The sequence below is a fragment of the Sus scrofa genome, chromosome 6, assembly GCF_000003025.6.
Source record: "Sus scrofa isolate TJ Tabasco breed Duroc chromosome 6, Sscrofa11.1, whole genome shotgun sequence".
Taxonomy (NCBI): Eukaryota; Metazoa; Chordata; class Mammalia; order Artiodactyla; family Suidae; genus Sus; species Sus scrofa.
In genome coordinates this window covers 145,386,217-145,412,279 of record NC_010448.4, presented here as the reverse complement: position 1 = coordinate 145,412,279, position 26,063 = coordinate 145,386,217, and the positions used below count along the sequence as shown (strand labels likewise).

The window sequence follows — 26,063 nt, the reverse complement described above, 5'->3', positions numbered from 1 at the left end:
GGGATGGGCTCGGGTTTCAGATGGAAATGCTATAAAATTGGGTTGTGATTATAGTTGTACAACTATAATCTAATAAAATTCATTGAGTTAAAAAAAGAGAAAAAAAGAAAAATGGGCAGAGGACCTGAATAGACATTTTTCCAAAAAAGACATACATATAGCCAACAGACACAGGAAGAGATGGCCAACATTACTAATCAGAAGGGAAAGGCAAATCAAACCCACAATGAGATATCACCTCACCTCAGAATGGCTATTATCAAAAAGACAACATATAACAAATGTTGGTGAATATACGGAGAAAAGGGAACACTTGTGCAAAGTTGATAAGAATGTATATTCATGCAGCCACTCTGGAAGACAGTATAGAGATTCCGCAAAAAAAGATTGCAATAGAACAACCCTACAATCCAGTAATTCCATTTCTGGGTATTTTCCCAAAGAAAACAAAAACATTAATTCAAAAAGTATATGCACCTCTATGTTCATTGCAGCATTAATCTCAACAGCCAAGATTATGGAAGCAAACTAAGTGCTCATTGATAGATGACCAGGTAAAGAGTTGTGAATATATATTTTATATTATATAATTATTTTATACATTATATATATATAAATGGGATATTATCCAGCCATAAAAAAAAATAAAGTCCTGCCATTTCTAACAACATGTATGGACCTAGAAAGTGTTATGCTAAGTGAAACAGTGGATAAAGAATGACAGATACTGCATGACTTCACTTATATGTGGAATCTAAAAAACAAAACAAATGAACAAACATCAGAAAACAGACACAGAGAGAGAGCAGGTGATTGCCAGAGGGGAGAGGGATGGGGCAAAGAGTGAAATACAAAATAAGTAAGTAAATAAATAAATACTGGAAAAATAGAATTAGAATATCTTATTGGATATCTCTGGTATTTTGAACAGCTTAAAATCATCCTTACAATGCGAGCCTCCATTTTAATTATACATGAAGGCCAAGTGAATGAGAGGCCTCCAAAACTGAGTAGTGAATGTGTGCCTTGATCATGCTATGTTCTATTACTCTTTATCTGAAAAATTCTCTAAAAATATTTTGGGAGTTCCCTGGAGGCCTAGTTTTTAAGGATCTGGCATTGTATCGCTGCAGCTCAGGTCACTGCTGTGGCACAGATTCTATCCCTGGCCTGGGAATTTCACCACAGGCACAGCCAATAAATAAATAAACAAATAAACAAACAAACAAATAAATAAATAGGAGTTCCCGTTGTAGTGCAGTGGAAATGAATCCAACTAGTAACCATGAAGTGGCGGGTTTGATCCCTGGTCTCGCGCAGTGGGTCATGGATCTGGAGTTGCCGTGAGCTGTGGTGTAGGTCACAGACGCAGCTAGGATCCTGTGTTGCTATGGCTGTGGTGTAGGCCAGCAGCTGCAGGTCTGATTCGACCCCTAGCCTGGGAACCTCCATATCTTGCGGGTGCGGCCCTAAAAAGCAAAATAAATAAATAAGTAAATAAATAAACAAATTTTGAACATCATGAAATAAATATGAATATTTTTATAAATATTTTTCCACTGATTAGAAGTAGTAAACGAATAAAGAAAACTTTTTTCTGCTATTGCTTTCAATCATTTTTAGAAAATAATATAAATTTCCCATCAAAGCCAATGGTAATAATAATAATAATAAATGATAATTCTATTGTTAATAATAATTATCATAGCAATAAACATGTACATTAGTAAAAAGAAAGATCACAAATAAGAAACCTAACTTTACATCTCAAGAAAGTTGAAAAAAAAAAAAAGAACAAATTAAGCTCAAAGTTAGAAGGAAGGAAATTACAAAGATCTGAGCATAAATAAATGAAGGGGTGACTAGAAAAATAATAGAAAAGATGAATAAAACTAAAAGTTTATTTCTTTTTATTCATGGCTGCACCTGTGGCACATGGAAGTCCCCAGCCCAAAGAATGAATCAGAGCTTTAGCTGTAACTATGCTGCAGCTGCAGCAACACCAACTTTAACCCACTGTGCTGGGCCAGGGATTGAACCTGTGCCTAGCAGCCACCCAAGATACTATAGTCAATTCTTAACCCACTATGCCACAGTGGGAACTCTTAAGAGCTGAATTTTTTGAAAAGATAGACAACATTGACAAACCATTGGTTAGACTAAGGAAAAAGGAGAGAAACCCAAATAAACGAAATCAGGGACATTGCAAACAATGCTGCAGAAATATAAACGATCCTGAAAGACTACTATGAACAACTATATGCCAACAAATTGGATAATCTAGAATAGATTAAATTCCTCGAAACATATAACCTACAATATTGAATAAAGAAGAAACAGAACATATGAGACCTATCACTATTAAGGAGCAAAATCAGTATCTAAAGAAAAGTTCAAGACAAGACAGCATCACTTGTGAATTCTACCAAACATTTAAAGAAGAATTAAGAGCAATCTTTCTCCAAAAAACTTGAAGGGGAAGGAATACTTCCAAACTCAATTTATGAAGTCAGCATTACCATAATAACAAAGCCAGCCAAGTTCACAAGAAAAGAAAATCAAGGGCAATTTCCCTGATGAACATAGATGCACCAATCCTCAACAAAATACTAGCAAACTGAATTTAATAGCACATTAAAAAGATCACACACCATGATCAAGTGAGGTTTATCCCTGGGGTGCAAGTATGGTTCAACATATGCAAATCAAAAAATGTGATACATATTAACAGAATGAAGGGTAAGAATCATACGATCATCTCTATAGATGTAGAAAGAGCATTTGACAAAATTCAACATTCTTTCATGATAAAAACTCTGAGTATATTAGGTATAGAAGGAATATACCTCATATATGAAAATCTCATAAGCAACATCATCTTCAATAGAGAAAAACTAAAAGTTAAGATTAGGAATAAGACAAGGATGTCCACTCTCATCACGTCTTTCAGTATGGTACTGGAATTCCAAGCCTGAGCAATTAGGCAAGAAAAAGAAATCAAAGGTATCTAAATTGAAATAGAAATTGTTTCTGTTTGCAGATGACATTATTTAATATAGAGAGTAATCCTAAAGATGCCACCAAAAAATGACTAGAACTAATACATAAATTCAGCACAGTTTCAGAATACAAAATCAATATCCAAAATCATTTGCATTTCTATACACTAACATCAGACTATATGAAAGAGAAATTTTTTTTTGTCTTTTTGTCTTTTTAAGGCCACACCCATGGCACATAGAGGTTCCCTGGCTAGGGGTCGAATCAGAGCTGTAGCCCTTGGCCTATGCCACAGCCATAGCAATGCAAGGTCCGAGCCATGTCTGTGACCTACACCACAGCTCATGGCAATGCCAGATCCTTAACTACTGAGCAAGGCCAGGGATCGAACCTGCAACCTCATGGCTCCCAGTCAGATTCGTTTCTGCTGCACCACGACGGAAACTCCCAACAGAGAAAATTTTTAAAAATCCATTTAAACAGCATCAAAAACAATAGAATACTTAAGAATAAATTTAACCAAGGAAGTGAAAGATCTGTACACTGAAAACTTCAAGACATTGATGAAAGACAATGAAGAACACACATAGACACACACACACAATGGAATATTATTCAGCCATGAGAAGGAAAGAAATCCTGCCTTTTGCAACAATATGGATGAATCTGGTGGACACTACACTAAATGAAATAAACCAGACAGAGAATGTTTGTTATAACTTACATGAGCGATCTATAAAAAAAAGCCAAATTCATAGAAACAGAGAGTAGAATGGTAGTTCCCAGGGGCTGTGGGGTGAGGGAAATGGGGAGATGTTGATCCAAGGGTACAAAATTTTGTTTATAAGTTCTGAGGCTCTAATGTAAGCATAGTGAATGTAGTTAATAGTATTATATTAATAATATAGTATTAGTATAGTATAAAACATAGTATAATAACAGTATCATATTTTATACTAGAAATTTTGCTAAGAGAGTAGGTCTGAAGTACACACACACACACACACACACACACACAAGAATAACCATGAGAGGTGATGAATGTGTTGATTAACTTGATTCATTCCACATATGTATACATAATACCAAATCATCACATTGTACACTTTAAATATATACAATAAACTTCACTTTTTAAAATATTCATTATTATTGCATTTTTTATATAGCTTGTCTTTTCTTTAAGTCACTAAAAGTCCAAGGTCTCTTTTAAAGAAGATAGCAAGAAGAATGAAGGATAATTTAACAGGATAAAAATTCTCCCTGTCTCTACTTATAGTTGAATTTGCCTAAATGAAATGTGTACATCATAGACACACCAATAATTCCCTCCAGCTGCCTCATATTTCAGAATTGATTAGAAAGGATTATACCCCTCCCTTTAAAGACTTCCTGTCCTTAATGGGTCTAATATTATTTAAATGGTTTTAAATTATCATATATAATATACGCATCCTAAAAAAAATAGGAAGTTGTAGGAAAGCAAAAGGAAGAAAAAATAACCATAATTCCATAATCCAAAGAGACCACTATTGCTATTTTGGTGTATTTTTTTCCACACATGTTTTTTTGTTTTGCTAGTATGGGTGAATACTAGTGCAGTGGTCTTCCAAATGTTTTCTTTAAATACCATTAAAATAAACTTTAAAAATTATGTACCCCTTTGCATATGTTTTAATTAGCATCTAAATATTAAACAGAATATTAGTAAATAAGTTTACTTCTTTTTAAATAGACAATAGAAATTACTGAACGGTTTATAAGATGAAATAAGTGAGACTAGGTGTAGTAGGAACAAATATGCCATGATATAACTTTTTCTTTTTTTTTTGCCATTTCTTGGGCCATTTCCACGGCATATGGAGGTTCCCAGGCTAGGGGTCTAAACGGAACTGCAGCTGCCAGCCTACGCCAGAGCCACAGCAACTCCGGATGCAAGCCGAGTCTGCAACTTACACCACAGCTCACGGCCATGCCGGATCCTTAACCCACTGAGCAAGACCAGTGATCGAACCTGCAACCTCATGGTTCCTAGTTGGATTCATTAACCACTGAGCCACGACGGGAACTCTGCCATGACATAATTTGATAACATAACATTTAACTATTTTATTCCATAATGTACAGCAAACTTGAAAGAAATCAAGTAAAATTTTACACATGAATTTTATCCAACGTGTCTAGGAAAAAAATGTGACAGTCCACCAACAATCTCATTTACATTTAAGAGGATAACCCTAAGCTCCCCACATGGCTTCTGATGCCCAACATCCAGAATTTCCAAAATGGACCCCAAAAGCCCCAAGTTGGCTAAAAATCAGAGTATGTCAACAAGGGCTGAAATACAAGTATTTTTAGTAAGCTTTGCTTTTCTAAAAAGATATATGCAGTGCAAGAAATGATTAGAAGCCTTATGTGTTTAAAGCAACTTGATTAGTTATCCAAAGAGTCATCCCTGAAACCAGTATTCCCATTTCTCTGTCTGCTTGGTACCCTGGAGCTAATTATCCCCAGTGTAATGCACAGCGCTGAGATTTGGGATGGATGCCATTCTTTAAGAAGAGAAAGGATGACTACTGTGAATCCAGGCTTGTTCTAAGAGAAACCAAATTTAGGAAAGGGCACATTAGCAAGTTGAGAATCTGGAAACTGATCTCCTTAAAAGTACACATGAAGACTCCAAGAGCTAGAGGTGTGTATTGAAGGTTTTGAACCACCTCCACTTCTTAGCAGTCTTAAGCCTCTAACAAGCCTATAGGAAATAAGGTAAAGTTGACCTTTAATCCACACCTCACAGGAAATGGGGATGATTCAATCAGCAGCTCAGATTCCTCTAACAGAGCTGAATGAGCCATAAGGGGTTTGATACTGAAAACCATTGAGCAGCTGCATGTAGGTTCCATCCTTTGGATGAACCAAAAGATTTATGATGTTTATTTCTCTTCAAAGAGTCTATATAACTCGTTATGAATAATGGCATTGTTAATTCGGTAGTGGAGAAAATTAATAAAGTGACACCTCATTTATCTGGCAGATTTGAAAAATGAGTTTTTTCCAGGCAAAAAGTGTCCTCAGGATAATTAAAATGTATAACTTCAAGGCCTTGAACTTAGAAAAATAAGTTCAATGTTTTTTGGCCATACCCACAACCTGTGAAGTTCCCAGACTGCAAATCCAACCCAAGCCACAGCAGAAACCTGAGCCACAGCAGTGACAATACCAAGTCCTTAACTGCTAGGCTATCAGGGAACTCCCCAAGTTCAATATTTTTGATTAAAGCTTTCTGAAATGAATAACATTTTCTGTTATCTTCTTAAATTAAGATTGTGGAACTGAAATTGTACTTTTCGCAATTACTCAGTTGGGAACGTTGAAAAGTAGGGCAGGCCCAGAGGATGAGCTGGGCACTACTGGTGAGGCAAAGTGATACGGTGTGGTCTACACCCACTGGAGGAGGACAGGGTAGCACTAGAGGCAGCTGAATGAGGAATGCTGGTACCATAAAAAAAGCCAAAAGATTTATACGATCCGATGAGAAACCAGAGTATTTGGTTCCATAAGATCTAGTTCAGTCACAAGTGCGAGATCAAACTAGAGGGAACAGGCGAGAAACCCAGCCTGAGTCATTGACCCAGATCACGCAAACCGTGCTTTTCACGAGTTGGCATTCGGGGCTGACGCTTGCAAAAGTATGAACCTGAGGCTCCTTTGCAGTCCTCTCTATTCCTCTATTTTCCTGTCTTTCCATTAACACTTTATTGTTTTTCCTTGTAATTTTGAAATACAATCTTCTTTCTTACTTCAGGGTCCTGGAAAGCTGTTAACATCTTTGTAGTCACAACCCCTACCTAGTCTAGGCTGGCCCATAGAAAGCACTTAAGGAATACGTAGCCCCTTTACGAGGCCTGCAACAACAGAAAGGCAGGCTGACACATCAATTACCCAAACAAATCTTCACTTCAATAGGACGTATAAACTGCAGGATATTAAAGAGTGCAAGCGTTCTTGACTCCAGGATCAGAACCCTTAATGCAGTATACATAGAAACAACCTTACATAGGCCTGAGGAATGGCTACTGCACAAGTCCATTCATCCTCGCAGCAGGCTTGTCTCCTCTCATTCTCAATTGTAAGGGGCCCCCTTATGCAGTTGCCTCCCTTTGGGGTGGTTTAAAGAAGACACTGGGAGGAGAAAACCACTTTCTGAACCAACATCTGCTCAACAATAAGACTTTCATTCCACCACGAACTGGGGGAGTTGTTTCGAAGCATAACTCCTGTTATTTGCCTAAGGGGAAAAAAAGCCCTCCTGTCTTATTTTTGTGTTGCCTTTCTAAAGGCCCTCTTCTTTCATCCTGGTTCGATTCATGACTGCCCAAGGAGGAGGCTGGATACATGTCTTGTCCCAGGTAGGGAGTGAGGAGGGACCCAGTCACCCTTCGGTCATCGTAGTACAGTAAGCCCTCTCAAATGCGGACACCTGTTTTCCACCCGGGTGTAGAGAGATAGTGGGTTGTACCAATGTATCCTAGCGACCAAGCATTGTGCAGATATGTGCAAATATCATCCCTGAGCATATCTCTATAATAGGGGACTTCCTCTGGTCTCTTTGGGTAGCCTTGCCATCTTCCCTTCTTCAGAAAATAACTCATCCAACCACCCACCAGTCTCCCCACTCTTCCATGAGCTTGATTTCCATTCAGAATTGCTAGATTACTCTGACATAAAATGTTAAGCCTTTCAAATCAGGTCTACCTAATAGGATTTGCATATTTAGTTATACCTTCAAGGGGAAGGCTTAGGAGCTTTACACATGATAATGTTCAGAGAGTCTCCCCTACCAAAAGCCACTTCAAAGAAATGCAGTAATCTAAGTAGAAATAGGGTAACTGCTTTGCAGGCACAAATTCAAGAGAGTTCCCTAGTCCTCCTCTCTAACCAGATTATCTGTCCCAAGCCAGGCCCATTTCAAAATGCCAGGGCTGGAATTCTCTTGTGGCACAGTGGGTTAAGGATCCGACGTTGTCACTGTAGGGATTTGGGTGACATGGGTTTGATTCCTGGCCTGGAAACTTCCATATACCACCCCTCCCCCACCCCCCCCAAAATGGGCTGGGGCTGCCATATCACTTTCCTATAGAGAGGTAGTAGGTCTTCCACCTCTTTTCAGAATCAGGGAGTCACCAAGTTCCCATTTCAGAGATCAACAGTCTACTCTTTCCTGCTCATTCCCACCCATATATGGCTTCTGAATTCTGAGGCAAGATAGATCCCTCTAGGTCTCTTCCTCAATGGCAGACCAGTATTGCTAAGCAACGGTCTTGGTCTAGCTATACTTTTTAAACAGGGAGAGGCCAACCAATCCACTTCAAGGAGTCTTTTCTAGTAGTCAGTCTGTTTATGACAATGTTTGCTGCCTCTGGAAAGGGAAACTAGAGATATCTTCAACTCACAACAGGCAGGTAAATTTATAGAAAAGCACAACTGCATATGGACTACAGTTCTGTTTCCTTCTGCTCTGAAGTTCCCTAAAGTGGATCTTTTTTGAAAAGCTGGAAAAAATCTAAATGTTGCATTATAATGTATTTACCCTGATGATGTGTTAACTCCAAATATACTAGTTTAACATGATATGTTTTCAAGATCATGCATTTTATACTCAATCACCCTTTTCATCGCCTAGGCCAACAACCATTCCAAACTTTTACAAAAGGCTAGAAAAAAACTTGAAATTATGTAACTTTTAGGAAATAAAGAGTTTATTACTCACAGGCTTATGAGAGGGTGACAATATACCTTCCAAACTGGAATCATTTTGAAAATAAAATGGAGTGTTATACATAATCACCCTGTGACAAGTATAAATTGGACTGTACTGGGGTCCCCAGATAGTAACCCCACCAATGGGAAGAAAGCGAAGCTAATGGGTCTTGATTTTTCTGATTAACAAATGAAGTCAAACCGCTTACATGAGACATTACATAGTTGATCCTCATCATTCCAATTTGGTATTATTTGGTGAACTTATTTACTAGCTAAAATTTATTTATAAACTGAAAATCAGTACTTACAGGACTTTGCTAGTCATTTGCAGAGATTTATACACTGGTGAAAGTTGAGACACCCAAGGTGCAAGTTCCCAGCTAATTTACTCTCATACTGTAATCAAGTGCCCTTTCTGTTGTCTATTTAGTGTTATGTTTTTCACCTTTTGTGCTTTTTGTTGGTGATTTTTCTCTTTAAAATGGCCCCCAAGTATAATCCTGAAGTAGTCTAGTGCTCCTAAGTTCCAGAAGCCTGCAATTACATTACAAAGAACATGCATGTTAGTTAAGCTTTGTTCAGGAATGAATTACATAGGGCCATTGGCCCTGAGTTCAATGTCACTGAGTCAACAATATAAGTTAAATAAGATCTTTAAACAGAAACACACATAAAGCAAGATTATATATTGATCCATTGATAAAAATATAAGCAGAGGCTCACAGGACAAAAAAAGAATCATTAAAATAATGAGTTGGGGGAGTTCCTGTCATGGCGCAGTGGTTAACAAATCCAACTAGGAACCATGAGATTGCGGGTTCAATCCCCGGCCTTGCTCAGTGGGTTAAGGATCCCACGTTGCCGTGAGCCGTGGTGTGGGTTGTAGATGCAGCTCGGATCCTGCATTGCTGTGGCTGTGGCATAGGCCGGCAGCTACAGCTCCGATTGGACCCCTAGCCTGGTAACCTCCATATGCTGCGGAAGCAGCCCTAGAAAAGGCAAAAAGACAAAAAAAAATTAATGAGTTGGACTTAATTAAAATTAGAAACTTCTTTCAAAAGATATTGATAAAAAATGAAAAACTAAGCCACAGACTAGGGCAAAATATTTGCAAAATGTGTGTCTCCTAAAGGACTGGTTTCCAAGCCATATAAAGAACTCTCAAAACTCAGTAATAAGAAAAACAATAAACCAATAAAAATGGACAAAAGATTTCAACAGACTGTTCACCAAAGAAAAGATATACATGACAGACATTTTTGGAAACATAGTTAAGAACTACCACTAGCCCCCATTAAAATGAATAAGTGGGTCCTGATTTGCACTGAGCTGTCCATCAACCTCATCTCCACTGTCCAAATTTCCCAAAAAATTAGCTGATATCCTTTTCCTCTTCCTTCCTTCCTTTCTCTCTCTCTCTCCCCTCCCTTCCCTTTCTTTCTTTCTTTTGGACCACACCTGTGCCATATAGACGTTTCCAGGCTAGGGGTCCAATCAGAGCTGCAGCTGCTGGCCAACACCACAGCCACAACACCACCAGATCCAAACTCCATCTGTGACCTACACCCCGGCTCCCATTCGACCCCTGGCACATCATATGAGATGTTCAAAAATGCTTGTAAAATAAATGTGCAATAATAGCATTTAAACTTTCTTAAGAAACAGGTTTATTGTGAATATCAACCTTGGTTGCAAATTAAAACCATGCGTCATTAGTGGCACAGATTTTGAGAGTTAAAGCATCTATCGGTATTCCACCTCTAGGATGATACAGATAGTTTTAAACTAAGATGAGAAAAAAAAAAAAGTACTGACAAAGCAGTTCACTTTCAGAAATCTGGGTTTTCCCAAATAGTGACATAAGAGCCAGTCATTTTGAACCGGGCAGTTTGAGTTCCTCTTCAAGAATCTGAAATGTAGGTCGGGGCTTTGCTGACATTTCCATTTGCCTCACTGCTGAACATCTGAAGTGATCGTTGATGGGTAGGCAGTAAAGAAAGAAGACGTGATAGAGGCAAGAAGGGTAGCAGCCTGGCTCTGAAGTGGAATTATGTGCTTCAAACAAGGTGAAAGGTAAAGAGACACAGATCATCTTCATACTCAAAAAAACAGCTATATTTCCTTTTGGAAATACATGGGCCAAGATGTTTTTTCTCTTCTAAGTTCTTGTGATAGTTCCTACAGTGGTTACTGATGAATGTTTGAATCTGTAATATTGTCTGACATCCCATCGCTTTAAAACAATATTATTGCATATATTCTGTGAGGTGAAGAGTTAACTTCTAACTATCTTAGAGCTTGTTTGCCTATTATTTTTAAAGAGAAGATCAACGATGACTAACAAATTACGAAAGGGATCCCAAGAGTCATACGTCATGGGGACCCCAGTTTTAAAAAATGGTATCAGAATCTTGTGCACTGTGATAATTCATGAGCTTTGTTGTTTTATATGAAAGGTTCAAGTTTTATTAAACAAGTTAAAATAACTGAATAATGTTGACTATTGGATAAATGAATTGTCCAATAAGGTAGGTAACTGATTAACTGAGTATCTAACCACAGTTGTAAATTAGTGGCAATACTGTTTGAAATGTCTATGATGTGTTTCTGATGAGCTCTCTACAGATAAAAGGGTTTTCTGTATCTTTAACTGGTGATAGCACATAAGCCTTTGTCTCACTTCCTCTTTCTTCATTTTGAAAGACTTTTCTCTGGAAGTTCTGAGATTTTTGGCTTTTCCTAAGTTTTACCCATCAAAGACTGATATTTCCGGATCTTGAAAGGTATGTAAACCTCAAAAGGCATATAGACTCTTCAGGAAAAGAATGAAGCATCAGGTGTTAGAGCAGAAAGAGATTACTGATGAGAGAGACACGATTAGAAGGAATTGTATTTTATCAAGGGTCAAAAGGCCCTACTATGATAATTCAGAGCGATTTTGAAGGGTATGAAATTCCATTCTTTTGCTTTATTCCTCCACCTCTATTTATTATACCTCCTCACACACCAGTGACTCTTCTTTGCCCTGTTTCCTTCCTCCCTCCTTTTTTTCCTTCTTCCCTTTCTTGTCTTCCTAATCAAAGATCTCATCAAAAACAACTGCTAGAAAAAAAAGGTTATTTTTTTATGACTTTGTTATTGTTCTATAAAATATTACCATTTACACATTTTTCATATTTTTTCTAGAAAGCGACAAAGAGCACTTTCCTGCTTTCAGGCATGAATCAGGTCACAACTCAATGGGATGTGGTCATAGCTCTTTACATATTCTTCAATTGGTGTCATGGAGGTACAGTATTTTCAGTACCTATTACTATCTTTTATTCAAATAAAATACTGAGTGTTTATTATGTTCATGGCATTATATCAGGAGCTCTGAAGAGTCAAAAATTATTAGAGTGGGAAGATTATACGCACACAAAAAAATTACGTGGCATGGAGTGCCCGTCGTGGACAGCAGAAACGAATCTGATTAGGAACCATGAGGTTTCGGGTTTGATCCCTGGCCTCACTCAGTGGGTTAAGGATCCAGCATTGCCGTGAGCTGTAGTGTAGGTCAAAGACGAGGCTCAGACCTGGTGTTGCTGTGGCTGTGGTGTAGACCGGCAGCTGTAGCTCCGTTTAGACCTCTAGCCTGGGAACCTCCATATGCTGCTGGTGCTGCCCTAAAAAGCCAAAAAAAAAAAAAAAATTACGTGACGTGAAATAAAGTCAACCTCCCTGCTAATTAGGATTCCTTTATCAAGCATCTCTAGCAGACAGACCTTAAATTCATATGCCAACATTTTCCCAAAGGAGTTTATTATTTTGAGTTGGCATATTCTATCTTTGGACAATTGTAATCTGTATGATAATTCATCAAACTTTTTTTTTTTTTAAGGGCCACACCCAAGGCATATGGAGGTTCCCAGGCTAGGGGTCGAATCTGAGCTGCAGTTGCCAGTCTACATCACAGCGAGAGCAATGTCAGATCTAAAGTGTGCCTGTGATCTACACCACAGCTCACAGCAACGCCAGATCCTTAACCCACCGAGTGAAGCCAGGGATCTAACCTGCGTCCGCATGGATACTAGTCAGATTCATTTCCACTGAGCTGCGACGGGAACTCCCAAACATTTGAACTTAATTCAATTCCACAAATCATTTGTTGATGGTTACTATGTGTCAGGTGCTATGCTAAGCCTGTCTTCCTCACAACACATTGGTGCAGCAGTATTATGTGCTGATATGACTCCTGCCTTTTAATTCACACACACACACCTGACACTATGACAAAGACACATGCAGGTTTTAGGAATCCAAGAAGATCATCCAGAACTTCAGGCAGGGAAGACATTGGCATTTGAGAGTTTCTACGGGGGGCACAGGGTCCTGGGCAGATGATAGCAATTCATTTACTAGGAGGTAAGCAACACCAAGGCGGCGTTCTAGACCTTGAAGGAAGCTTTGCAAATCATGCAAGTTACTTAGATTAGTGACAAAAGCAAAACTGTCTTCTGTCAGTCGGGACACGCATATTAGAGATAGAGAAGTAACCCCACCATGAGAACTAGAATCCCTCGAGCAGGAGACCGGACACTTCCAGAGTCAGACCAACAGCTATCCAAAAAGATTTAGGAGAAACAATGCACCAGCTACTTTTTCCAGTTCCTGGAAATATGCAAATGATATGTAGGAATTCTGTTTATGTATCCAAGTGATTAATATAAAGCATAAAAAAGCAAGACAAGACCATGTGACATATGGAACTAGAGACCTTCCAGCTATCCATTAGAAATTACTTTATTATTATTGTTCAATCTACTCTGAATATTTTTAACATCATCCAGACTACATTTTCTAAGTTTTCTGCTACAATGATATGTTAATCCTTTTCAATAACTTTGCTGAAATAAAAAATATACTGTTTAGCATTTCTGATCAATCTAAAAAAAAGAAATTAACATATTTATATAGCTTATTTTAGCATATTAAAAAGAGAAGTTAAAATATATTTGTATGATTTATTCTTGTATAATCCATATTGACTCCTACCAATTACTGATTTTTTTTCTGTGTACCAAAAAATCATTGATTTACTAATTCATTCCAGAATGTTGTGAAGCTCAGTGGTGCAGTGTTCTGGGGTTCTTCTTTATTCCATTTTTGAAAACCAGGATATTTGTCCAAATCTGGAGACTTCTGACATTGTTTATATTTTCTATGGATTCTCAAAACACTACTCATAATGGTTTCATGATAGTATTCACATATAAGGTGCTGAGATGCAGTTTGTCTGAATTTGAATTGTTGAACTTAAAGCAGTCAGATGCTTTCTTAAAACTTCTTTTCATCTCTTCAGCTTCAATTCCCTGTTGATAATGATGGAACTATTTTTATCATTATTTCAGCTTTTAAATATTTATAATTTATATGTAAATGTCCACTACACAAATAGACATATTCAATTACATTTATATTATACAAAAAGTTAATTCTTTAAGCTTTGAATTTCAAAGAGAAGGATATTAAAAATCCAATACTGCGAGTTCCCAACCCAACTAGTATCCGTGAGGACACGGGTTCAATCCCTGGCCTCGATCAGTGGGTTAAGGATCTGGCGTTGCCATGAGCTGCAGTATAGGTCCCAGATGTGGCTCAGATCTGGCATTGCTTTGGCTGTGGTGTAAGCCAGCAGCTGCTGCTCCGATTCAGCCCCTAGCCTAAGGTCTTTCACATGCCACAGTGTAGCCCTAAAAAGCCAAAAAAAAAAAAAAAAAAAAACCCAAAAAGCAAAAAAAACAAACTGACCTTTAAATATGACTATTTGGATGAGGTTTTCAGATTTATTTATTTTTAATGGCCACACCTGTGGCATATGGAAGTTCCTGGGCCAGGGACTGAATCCGAGCCACAGCTGAGGCAACACTGGATCCTTTAACCCACTACAACAGGCCAGGGATCAAACCTATGCCTCTTCAGCCACTTGAACTGCTGCAGTTGAATCCTTAACCCACTGCACCACAGTGGGAACTTCCTGGGATATTTTAACACAAGTATTTCCAGAAAAAGCCTAAAATAAAATTTTCCTTGATATGAATTTAATTGATATTTCATTGCACTGTCATTTGAGTTTATGTAAATGACTTTAAATTATTGGATTTTGTTTGTAAAAACAACACATTATTAGGTAATTTTTAAAACACAGAAATATATAATTAAAAATTTAAAAATTACTCTAATGATTACAGAGATGATCATTGTTAGTATTTTAGTGTATTTCTCTTCATTTATTTTTAACATTGAGCTTATACTAAATGTTTTGCACCTTGTTTTTTTTTTGCATTTTTGGTTTTTTATTTTTATCTATTTATTTATTTATTTATTTATTTATTTATTTATTTATTTTGTCTTTTTTGCCATTTCTTGGGCCACTCTCGAGGCATATGGAGGTTCCCAGGCTAGAGGTCGAATCGGAGCTGTAGCCGCCGGCCTACGCCAGAGCCACAGCAACGCAGGATCTGAGCCACGTCTGCGACCTACACCACAGCTCACGGCAACGCCGGATCGTTAACCCACTGAGCAAGGGCAGGGATCGAACCCGCAACCTCATGGTTCCTAGTCGGATTCGTTAACCACTGCACCACGACGGGAACTCCTGCACCTTGTTTTTTAATTAAAATTATATCCTGAACATTTTCCCATGTTATTAAATTAATGATTAATTTTAAGTAGTTATCAAGCAATAAATTTTGCCATTAATAAGAGTATGATTTTATTCATTAAACTCATAATTTTCTGATAAATGTAGCCTATATCTATAAAAGAATTAAAGATTGAGTAGCTAGAGAATTGAATTCTGCAGTGCCAATTGTTACTGCCTTTTTTTTTTTGGCTGCACCTGTGACATGAAAAAGTTCCCAGACTAGGGATCAAACCTGCACCACAGCTATAACCAGAGCCACAGCAGTGATGATGCTGGATTCTTAACCTGCTAAGCCACCAAGGAACTCTGCCAATTGTTATTTCTAACACTGCCTTTGAAAAAACAGGGTAACCTCAAAATGCCTCAGTCCTCATTTTTAGCATAGGAGAGCTTATTATATTTGCTCTTTGGACAGTTAAGAGAAGCTGAAAAGCTGAAAGCCGACTCTGGTCTTGTGTCACGCTGCTGAATGTCAACAGAACATGGTAAAAACACACTCTAATGAACTAAGTAATTAAGTGATCCACTGCTTCCTGAAACTCTTTTCCAATGGAAATCATTCAATTAACTGAAAAAATTTTAATGCCATAGCATATTTTTGTGACTCTCTTGCTTTAATGTTTTACATGGAATTTTTAATTTTATTGATTTGTTTTCCAGGGATTACAAATATAAACTGCTCTGGCCACATCTGGGTAGAACCAGCCGCAGTTTTTAAGATGGGTGTGAATATCTCTATATATTGCCAAGCAACAATTAAGAACTGCCAACCAAGGAAAATTTACTTTTATAAAAATGGCATCAAAGAAAGATTTCAAATCACAAGAATTAATAAAACAATATCTCGTCTTTGGTATAACAACTTTCTGGAGCCACAAGCCTTTGTATACTGTACTGCTGAATGTCCTGGATATTTTCAAGAGACACTAATATGTGGAAAAGACATTTCTTCTGGATGTAAGTGTTGGGGTGCACTCAAAATCCAAACGAAAGTCTAACAATTAACTGGTAATTACCAATCTTGTTAAACTGGAGGCAAACTGGAGTTCCCGTCGTGGTTCAGTGGTTAACAAATCCAACTAGGAACCATGAGGTTGCGGGTTTGATCCCTGGCCTCGCTCAGCAGGTTAAGGATCTGGCGTTGCCATGAGCTGTGGTGTAGGTTGCAGATGCGGCTCCGACCTGGTGTTGCTGTGGCTCTGACATAGGCTGGAGGCTTCAGCTCCGATTAGACCCCTAGCCTGGGAACCTCCATATGCCTCAGATGCAGCCCTAGAAAAAGACCAAAAAAAAAAAAAAAAAAAAAAAAAAAAAGGAGGCAAATTAATACAGTTCACATATTAGTTTAATGCAGGAATTGCAAATTCAAATGTCTCCAGGGGCCAGGCTGGTGAAATACATGAGGAAAGGAGGCTGGTAGGAACTATGCAGAGAGGAAGCTCACTGATAGTCTACGGGCACTGGCACAGCCACTGCCTGGCTCCAGCATTTATGAGGGCCCAGTATTCCTAGATCTTTTGATTCTTCAAGAGGGCAGAAGTATGAAATTTCAAGAAGAACTCCACAAATTTTTAAATGTTGCCAATACATTAAAAAAAAACATTTTTTTCAACACTAGCCTGGCCACGCACAGCATATGTGAGGGAGAGCCACCTCGGATTTCCAGTGTTGCCCTTTTCATCTGTTTTTCACTTACTCTTTTGTCTTCCAACCTAATGTCATCAACTTTGAAACAGATCCTATTGAGAAATTTTGAGGCGAAGATTTAGGAAGAAAAAAGGCAGTTGCACCATTAGCTTTGTGTCCAGGCTGTACTTCTTATCAGCCAGGGAGTTGCTCCATCAGTCTGAGCCTCAAGTCTTTGCCTGTAAAAGGCAGCTCATTATATCGGCTATGGTAAGCACTGACTTTCAATAATCTTATTTGAAGGCATATTTTACACTTTAAAAATATGACATTAATGGGCCTACATCTTTTTAAAGGCATAAAACATGGGGAGGTTCTGATACAATTCCCTGCTCCTAAAGTCACTGCCCCAAGTGTGAATCACTGTGTTTGGGGCTCTAATTATTAAGAAAAAATTAATCAAGATAATCTTAAAAATATTTTCTAAATTCAATTTGCATTCGTAGTATTCTAGGGTGTTTAATTTACCATAGTAACACGGACTGACTTATACAATTATATACTTAATTCTTGGTTCTACTATTATGAAGGAAGAATCAGTAAGTTTAGCACCATTTTAATCCAAAGATTCACCTGGTCCATGTTCAGTGAAAGAGAGGACTTTGGATCTTTGCCTTTCTCCATACTTTTGAGAGTCAGATCTAAGGCTTACCTCTGGGCACCTGCACTCGTGATTTTCAGGCAAGAAGAGCTGTGGGCGGTGGCAGAGGTGAACTGAGGAAAGAAATTAGTAGTTGTTGGAGTCAAAGAAAAACTCAGCAAACATATGCCTTAAACTACAAATAACAGGCTAACCTTGCCCTAAATTGTGGGAATTGAAACCCCAGGTAGACATTTTATCTGTGGCATGAGGACTTCTTAACTTGTCCACATCCTCAGGAAACAGAAATAACCCTTCGTGCTTAAAGACTATTTAGCCTTTAGGGGTGGGGGTGGGATGTTGAGAGACGATTTCTCTGAAGGGCAAATGAGCAACTGTCATACTTATGGGGAAAGGCGAGTTCATTTAAGCCAGAGGAAGCAAGGAGGCGAAGAAGCACGGCCCCCTTCCCTCTGCTGCAGTCTGGGTGACAGGTCACTGCAAACCGCTCTCCCAGTTCTGGCTGAGGCCCTCTGCCCCCAAACGCAGCACCCGACAATGTTCAGGGTCCGGAAGTGGTCTCCGTTCCCCTTCTAGGACAGCAAATTAGAAGTACTTAACATTTGCTGCTGATGGCCTCTTAGAAAGAACATCACTCATTCCCCTTATGACTCTGAGAGTGGTACCTTCTTACACAGGCCTCTGGTTAGGAGTGTGAAAGTGTAACTGCCATGTAAGAATTTACTCAAAGCCCTGGATTCAAGAACCGCTGTATAATCGGGCTCTGAATTCTTAGCAAACAAAACTTGCTATCTAAGTAGGTCAAGGAAGGGTTTTTGAGGGTTTTTGTGGTCTTCTAGAAATCACATTGCTTTCACTGGATCACTTTGATTACAGAATATTCATCCTGTGAGCTTTACTCTGTTATCATCACTGTTCTGAACGAAGGGATGATATGCACTTTTTTAGGCTGGAGACAAACCATAAAAGACAGAGAGAAGATAAATGAATCGTTGCTTTTCCTCAAAAGATATCCAAACATATTTAAAAGGTTCTGTACTGTAATGTGTTATTTGTGAAATATAATTATGGTCACAATTTTCATTTTTAGCCATAATCTTAAACACTTCTTAGATTCCTCTCTGTAACTAAAGGCACACACGATATGAAAAGTTTATCTATCAGAGTCACAGCAATCATGGGATAAAACATTATAAGAATGATATTTTTATTCATATATATGAATTTATTTAAATTAATTTAAAAACTAGTCATGGAACAGTCATATTTCCCCTAATTAATTTAAAAATGTAAATATCTTTGACTTCAATTTTAACCATCTGTGATCTCTCTTTGTCGTGGTGACAGAAGTAGGCTTATTATCCAATAAAAGGCCCTAAACACTCATCTTTAACATTGCTACCAGGTCTCATCAGTGACACAATAGGCTGGTCTGTGTACCCCTTGGGTAAGGAATTGCAGAGTGATCTTTGCCAAAAGCACTGTTTCTCTCTTTATTTTAAATTCTTCTCATAATCATTTTATTAATGGAGTCATGAAATGCACTTCAAAGAGTGATTGGTATCCAGCAAAAATGTGTTAAATGATAGGATTCAGAGAGGAGGGGGAGCACCCACTCTGCCTTCAGGAAGCTCCCCGTAGAACCTGACCCTTGGCTGGATTCTGAATTAACAAGAAACCTGGGACCCAGTTACCAGTCCTGCAATCAGTAGGAGAGCATGTGGTATTGTGACATCTGGCTGCACAGCAGGTTTTTGTCTGTGAACACTGAATAAGCTGGCAATGAGATCTAACAATACCGACTGCTTCTCATAACCATACTCTTAGTCCCACCTTTACACAGCTTCACATTTACACATATTGCATTTGTTTGCATGTATGTATATAATCTATTTGATCTTTTCAAAGTGAATTAGTTACTAGACAGAACCCTGAGCACTCACTTCAGAGAAAATGCTGTGGAATAACACAGCCCCAAATATTGATGACGGCTGTCTTTTATGATGGCTAAATCAAGGACACTATCTGAAACCAGAGGGAGAAATAACTTCAGTACAAATCACTGTAATTAACGAGGGACACCAACTTAATCAATATCCAAAATGACTTAAATTTATGTTTCTACACCTACCTCCTTTAAGGCGCAAATAAAACTTAAAGATTTATCTTACTTGCAGTCCACTTTCTCCCCATTTTAACTTAATGCTACAACGCACCAAAATATTTTAAAGCACTTTGGTTTGAAAATACATTTTTAATTGTAAAATCAAATTGCATTCACGCAGAAAGTTTTTTAAAAAGTTTGGACCAACGACAACAAAAATACATACCATTTCTATAATCCTGTGATCTCACTACTAACAGACTCTCTCTTTAATAATTTAAAATGTCTTTCAAGCTCCCATCTTTCTCTCAGTGTCTCTCTCTCTCTCGTCTTTCTCTTTCCCCTCTCTGGACACCACCCCCTAACCATCTGTCTCTCAAATGATAACAGAATACTACTCTGTTTTGTAACCTATTTTTTACCCTTCATCATATGGCCAGTGCTTACTTAATTAAACATATTTCTAGTACCTTCCAAAGGCCAGATACTTAGATTGTCTTCTACAACTTTGTTCTTAGATATATTTTAGGAGGGTATTTTGGGGTATTAAGGTTGTTTCTGAATCTTCCATTATTATGAATGACACTTTAAGAGGCAAATCCTTTTAGCCAAGTATTTTTATATATCTATGAACATTTGAGTAAAGATGCATTCCTAGACATAAAATTGCTGGGTTGAAGTTTTAAAGACTGTGCTATCTAAAGTGCTTTCCATAAAGATTGTGCCAATTTGCATTCCCACCAGCAATGTGTTAGAGGATTTCCCTGAGTCCATGCCAACACTGCAAATTACCATTTTTCAAAATCCTTGTCAATTTGATAGACCTAAATGTTACCTAGCATTGTTTTGTGACTTGGATAAATTTTTTTTCATATATTTCTTATTTTATAAGTAATATTCTTGATAGATAATTTATAGGTGAAGTGCAGGAATATATTAATATTTAAGATAAATCTTTGAGTGTAACTTCTGGTGCATAAATGTCTGTATTTTATTCTTTTTTTTTTTTTTCTTGCTTTTTAGGGCCACATCCATGGGATATAGAAGTTCCCAGGCTAGGAGTCAAATCCGATCTACGGCTGCTGGCCTAAGCCACAGCCACAGCCACAGCAACGTGGGCTCCAAGCTACATCTGCCACCTATACCACAGCTCATGGCAACTCAGGATCCTTAACCCACTGAACGAGGCCAGGGATCAAACCAGCATCTTCATGATCTTAGCCAGGTTCATTAACTGCTGAGCCAAGAAGAGAACTCCTGTATTTTATTATTTTTGCGTCCCCATCCTTCCATTTTTTCCTGTCATTTTCTTTTTCTTTTTCTTTTTCTTTTTTTTTCTTTTTGTCTTTCTAGGGCCACACCTGCAGCATATGGAAGTCCCCAGGCTAGGGGTCAAGTCGGAGCTATAGCCACTGGCTTACGCCACAGCCTCAGAAGGACCAGATCCTTGCCACGTCTGTGACCTACACCACGGCTCAAAGCAATGCCAGATCCTTAACCCAATGAGCGAGGCCAAGGATCGAACCTGCATCCTCATGGATCCTAGTCAGATTTGTTTCTGCTGAGCCATGACGGGAACTCCTTTCTTGTCATTTTCTGAGTAGTCAACTTTCCCAGGAAGTACTGCAAACATAGGCACAAGCTGAGAGAGCCACACATGAAAACTGAATATATAATAAGCACTTGGTATTTCCATACTTCTTTTCTGATCTTGATTCTTGGTATTTTATTATTGGATGATGCATCTGAAAATTCCAGATGCAGTTCTATAGTTGTTGGGTTTCATAGGCTTCAGAGGCTCAAAGTGTTCAATGTCATCAGAACGCTCTCATCTTTGTCATCTCTTGCATTTTGTTTTCCCCTGTATTGGCTTCAATCTTAAATAGACTGTTTCATTATGACAGCAAATGGCCATCAACAACTCACAGCTCACTTGTTACTCAGACAGCAATTTCGGAGGAGAAGAAAGCATCTCCTTTTCAGTGGCTCCAGAAAGAGTCCCTGGAATAATTCTGATTGGTTCCTTCTGAGTCATGTGTTCATTCCCAAGAGAAATACTCCCATTAGTCAGCCTAGGTCAAGGGCACACTTCTGTGTGATTGAGGGCCATTGGCATAGGAGTAGAGTGGGGATGAGGTTGGGAGTGGGGAAGAAGTCAGTTCTCAAAGGGATAGATGGTAGCAGATAAAAACTAGCAATGTTCTCCATAATATGGCCACTCAGAGAAGGAGCTGAGGGTGTGGGAGGAGGGAGAAAGAAAGAGAAACTTGAAACTGAATTCAATGAATGCCAGGAGTTCCCGTGGTGGCTCAATGGTTAATGAACCCAACTGGCTTCCATGAGGACGTGGGTTCAATCCCTGGCCTCACTCAGTGGGTTGAGGATCCGGCATGGCCATGAGCTGTGGTGTAGGTTGCAGACGTGGCTCGGATCTGGCATTGCTGTGGCTGTGGCGTAGGCTGGCAGCTACAGCTCCTAATAGGCCCCTAGCAGGGGAACCTCCATATGCCGTGGCTGCCGGCCTAAAAAAGACAAAAAAAAAAGGGAATTCAATAAATGCCAAAAATTTTTTAATCTTTTTTTATTGTAGGAAAATGTACCATGTTAGTGATTCTTAAATGTGCAGTTCTGTGGCATTAAATGCACCTTCACACCATTATGCAACTGTCAGCACCATTCATTTCCAGAACTTTTTTTCATCTTGCAAAACTGAAACTCTGTACCCATTAAATAACCACTCCTCATTTCCCCCATCATCCCAGCCCTTGGCAACCAGCATTCTACTTTCAGTCTCTGTGACCTTACTGTTCTAGGTGGTTTCTATAAGCAGAATCCTATAGTGCTTGCCCTTTTGTGTCCGGCTTGTTTTATTTAGCAAAATGTCATCAAGGATTCATCTCCATTACAGCCAGGTATCAGAATTCCCTTTCTTTTTGAGGCTGAATAATACTCTATGGCATGTATGAATTTGTAAAGCAGGTGTTGGAATAGGTGCTGGAGTTGGAGATAGTGGCCAGCCAGAGTAGAAGAAAAACACTGTGGAGAACCCTTCCACAAAAGCCAAAAGACAGAGAGATTTCAAGGTGAGAGTGACCAAAACAGCAAATGCTGTAGAGGTCAAGCCCCATCATGACTGCAAAGACATCATAGAATCTGTGGATTAGAAGTCATCAATGATCTTTTGTTTGTTTGTTTTTTGTTTTTTTCTAGGGCTGCTTCCTGCAGCATATGGAGGTTCACCAGGCTAGGGGGTCTAATTGGAGCTGTAGCCACCAGCCTACGCCAGAGCCACAGCAACGCAGGATCCGAGCCGCGTCTGGGACCTACACCACAGCTCACAGCAATGCCGGATTGTTAACCCACTGAGCAAGGATCTTTATCCCACTGAGCAAGGCCAGGGATCGAACGCGCAACCTCATGGTTCCTAGTCGGATTCGTTAACCACTGTGCCACGACGGGAACTCCAAGTCATTAATGATCTTAACAACAGTGGTTTTGGTGGAATTGCAAGCCTGCATCTTGAGTGTTTGGGGTTTAAGTGTAAGTGCAAGATGAAGGAAAAGACAGTACAATGAACTATGTTTAAAAAGCTATTAAGAAAAGGAGAAAGATACATTGGCAGCTGAAGCGAGAGAATTTGGGGAGGGATTTTTTTTTTTTTTTTTTGAATGGGAAGAACTTGATCACCTTCGTGTCCCCAAAGGAAGGGAGAATGTAGTCAAGTATGCAAAGGAAAGTAGCAGTGTTTGATGGCAAAGTGGATTGCAAGGTGGCTGGTAGGGAGGGAAGTGGGGAGGTGCTGAGTGCCAGCTGGCTTGGTTTTACAAATGAAATGGAAAGTTTATGGACTAACTTACTTTATTAAAAAAAAAAACTTTGTTTCTGTGGTGGCCCCTAAGTGATACATTTTGTTGCAGATCCACCAGATGTCCCTGACAAAGTAACCTGTGTCATTTATGAATATTCAGGCAACATGACTTGTACCTGGGATGCCGGGAAGCCCACCTACATAGCCACAAAGTATGTGGTGTATGTGAAGAGGTAGGTTCCTTCCTCGATGGTTTAACATGAATAATTCCACTCCAGTCTGGCCAACGTTGTGCATCCAGAGGGATCCAGGAAATAAGCTTCAAACATTAAGTGCATCCTTATGGAGTTCCCATCACAGCTCAGCGGTAATAAATCCACTAGTATCCATGAGGATGAGGGATCGATCCCTGGCCTCGCTCCGTGGGTCAGGATCCAGTGTTGCCATGAGCTGCAGTGTAGGTCACAGACATGCACGACTCAGATCCTGCATTGCTGTGGTGTAGGCCAGCAGCTGCAGCTCTGATTTGACCCCTAGTCTGGGAACTTCCATATGTCGTGGATGCGGCCCTAAAAAGCAAAAAAAAAAAAAAAAAAAAAAAAAAAAATTCCTTTCTTGGAGTTCCCATCCTTGCTCAGCAGTCAAAGAACCCGACTAGCAACCATGAGGACATGGGTTCGATCCCTGGCCTTGCTCAGTGGGTTAGGGATCCCATGTTGCTGCGGCTGTGGTGTAAGCTAGCGGCTACAGCTCCGATTTGACCCCTAGCCTAGGAACCTTGATATGCCACGGGTGAGGCATTAGGTTCTATTTTTAAACCCATTTTAAGATAGAAAGATAGACAAAGAAAAAAAAATCTGTTCTTATTATCCCCAACTCTCTAACTCTGATCAAGGAAGCTACCAAAACCCTTCAGGTCATTAGCATTTTTCACTCTGTGGGGCAATAACACCCTGTGTTCCATAATCTTTCTACCCTTTTTACTCATTGGAGATACCTGGGGCGGGGGGGGGGGCTGGGGGGGGTGGTGCGGCAAGGGCCTAATCAGATATAGCACAGCACAATTTTAAGAGGATCTTTGCTCAAATCCCAGCTCTATCCTTCTTCTAGGGTTCAGGCAACTTAACCTTCCCAAACTGCCATTTCTTTATCTTTAAAATGGGTTTAAAATTAGAACCTAATGCACAGTTAAGGCTAATGATGTAAGTGGAATTTAGCTTTTACAGTGTGTATCAATGTGCCAGGTCCATAGCTAGCACTACGTTCATGGAAACTATTAATTGTTACCAATGACTCTCAAATCTTAAATTTGGTGTCTGTGTAGGCTGACCATCTTTCCTTTATTTTGTACAGTGGACCTTTGAAAAATCTAGGGGTTGGGGTGCTGACCCCTACATGTAACTTCTGACTCCCCTAAAACCTAACTACTACTAGCCTCCTGTTGACCAGAAACCTTACCAATCACATAAAGAGTTGACCAAAATATTTTGTATGTTATATGTATTATATGCTATATTCTTACAAGAATAAGCTAGGGAAAAGAATATGTTATTAAGGAAATCATTGGAAGAGAAAATACATTTACAGTACCGTACTGTATTTATTGATACTGTAAGTTTATGTTGTCTGTTTACAAGCTGTTAGTATCTATATCAATATTGTCTTATATGACATAAACACTGTAGTATTACTAACATTAGTCCTCAAAAATAAACAGATAATGTGACAAAAAAGAAATTCATATTTGTTTACAGGTATAACAATTTATGCATTAATAGAAGCAGCAGCAATATGATTGTTTCACAGAAGCCTAGTGTAATCGATATGATAGCTTCATACACTAATGAATGACTCGTTATAAATTTTTTTTTTTTTTGGTCTTTTTGCCTTTTCTTGAGCTGCTCCCGCGGCATATGGAGGTTCCTAGGCCAGGGGTCTAATCGGAGCTGTAGCCATCAACCTACGCCAGAGCCACAGCAATGCGGGATCTGAGCCGCGTCTGCGACCCACACCACAGCTCCACGGCAATGCCGGATCCTTAACCCACTGAGCAAGGCCAGGGATCGAACCCGCAACCTCATGGTTCCTAGTCAGATTCGTAACCACTGTGCCACAACGGGAATTCCTCGTTATAAAATGTTTATGGCATACAGTATTACAGTCATATTTATGACAGAGTATTGGAAACTTTGCTACTTTAAAAAAAAAAAAAACACTCATCTGTGATGATAGGCTAATGTGCAGTTTCTCGAATTAGGAAAAACAGGCGTGCTGTATGGTAATGTAACTCTTTAAAAGTTATAAAACAGTAAGAAAACTAACATATTACTAATTTTACATCGAATATCACTCACCTCATGTACACCTATGTAAGGATAGACTACTATCTACTAGTATCAACATATATTTTATGCAT

The 26,063-nt window shown here is 38.9% G+C and overlaps 2 protein-coding genes across 5 annotated transcripts in view; one reads left to right on the top strand and one right to left on the bottom strand.

The window, feature by feature from the left end:
- C6H1orf141 (chromosome 6 C1orf141 homolog) overlaps window positions 1-26,063 on the bottom strand; it is a 186,979-nt gene that overhangs the window by 94,716 nt on the left and 66,200 nt on the right. For 2 of the 3 annotated variants that reach the window (XM_021096491.1, XM_021096492.1), the window contains exon 3: window positions 17,787-17,848. The exons of the other annotated variant lie outside the window; for it this stretch is intronic. The gene's annotated coding sequence lies outside the window, so the exon portion shown is untranslated. The remainder of the gene's footprint in view (window positions 1-17,786; window positions 17,849-26,063) is intronic. 3 annotated transcript variants of the gene reach the window in all.
- IL23R (interleukin 23 receptor) overlaps window positions 10,371-26,063 on the top strand; it is a 64,145-nt gene continuing 48,452 nt past the window's right edge. The window contains exons 1-4 of one of the 2 annotated variants that reach the window (XM_021093601.1): window positions 10,371-11,546; window positions 11,950-12,052; window positions 16,109-16,405; window positions 23,757-23,880. In XM_021093601.1, the coding sequence (XP_020949260.1) occupies window positions 11,983-12,052; window positions 16,109-16,405; window positions 23,757-23,880 (491 nt within the window). In that variant the 5' untranslated portion in view covers window positions 10,371-11,546; window positions 11,950-11,982. 2 annotated transcript variants of the gene reach the window in all.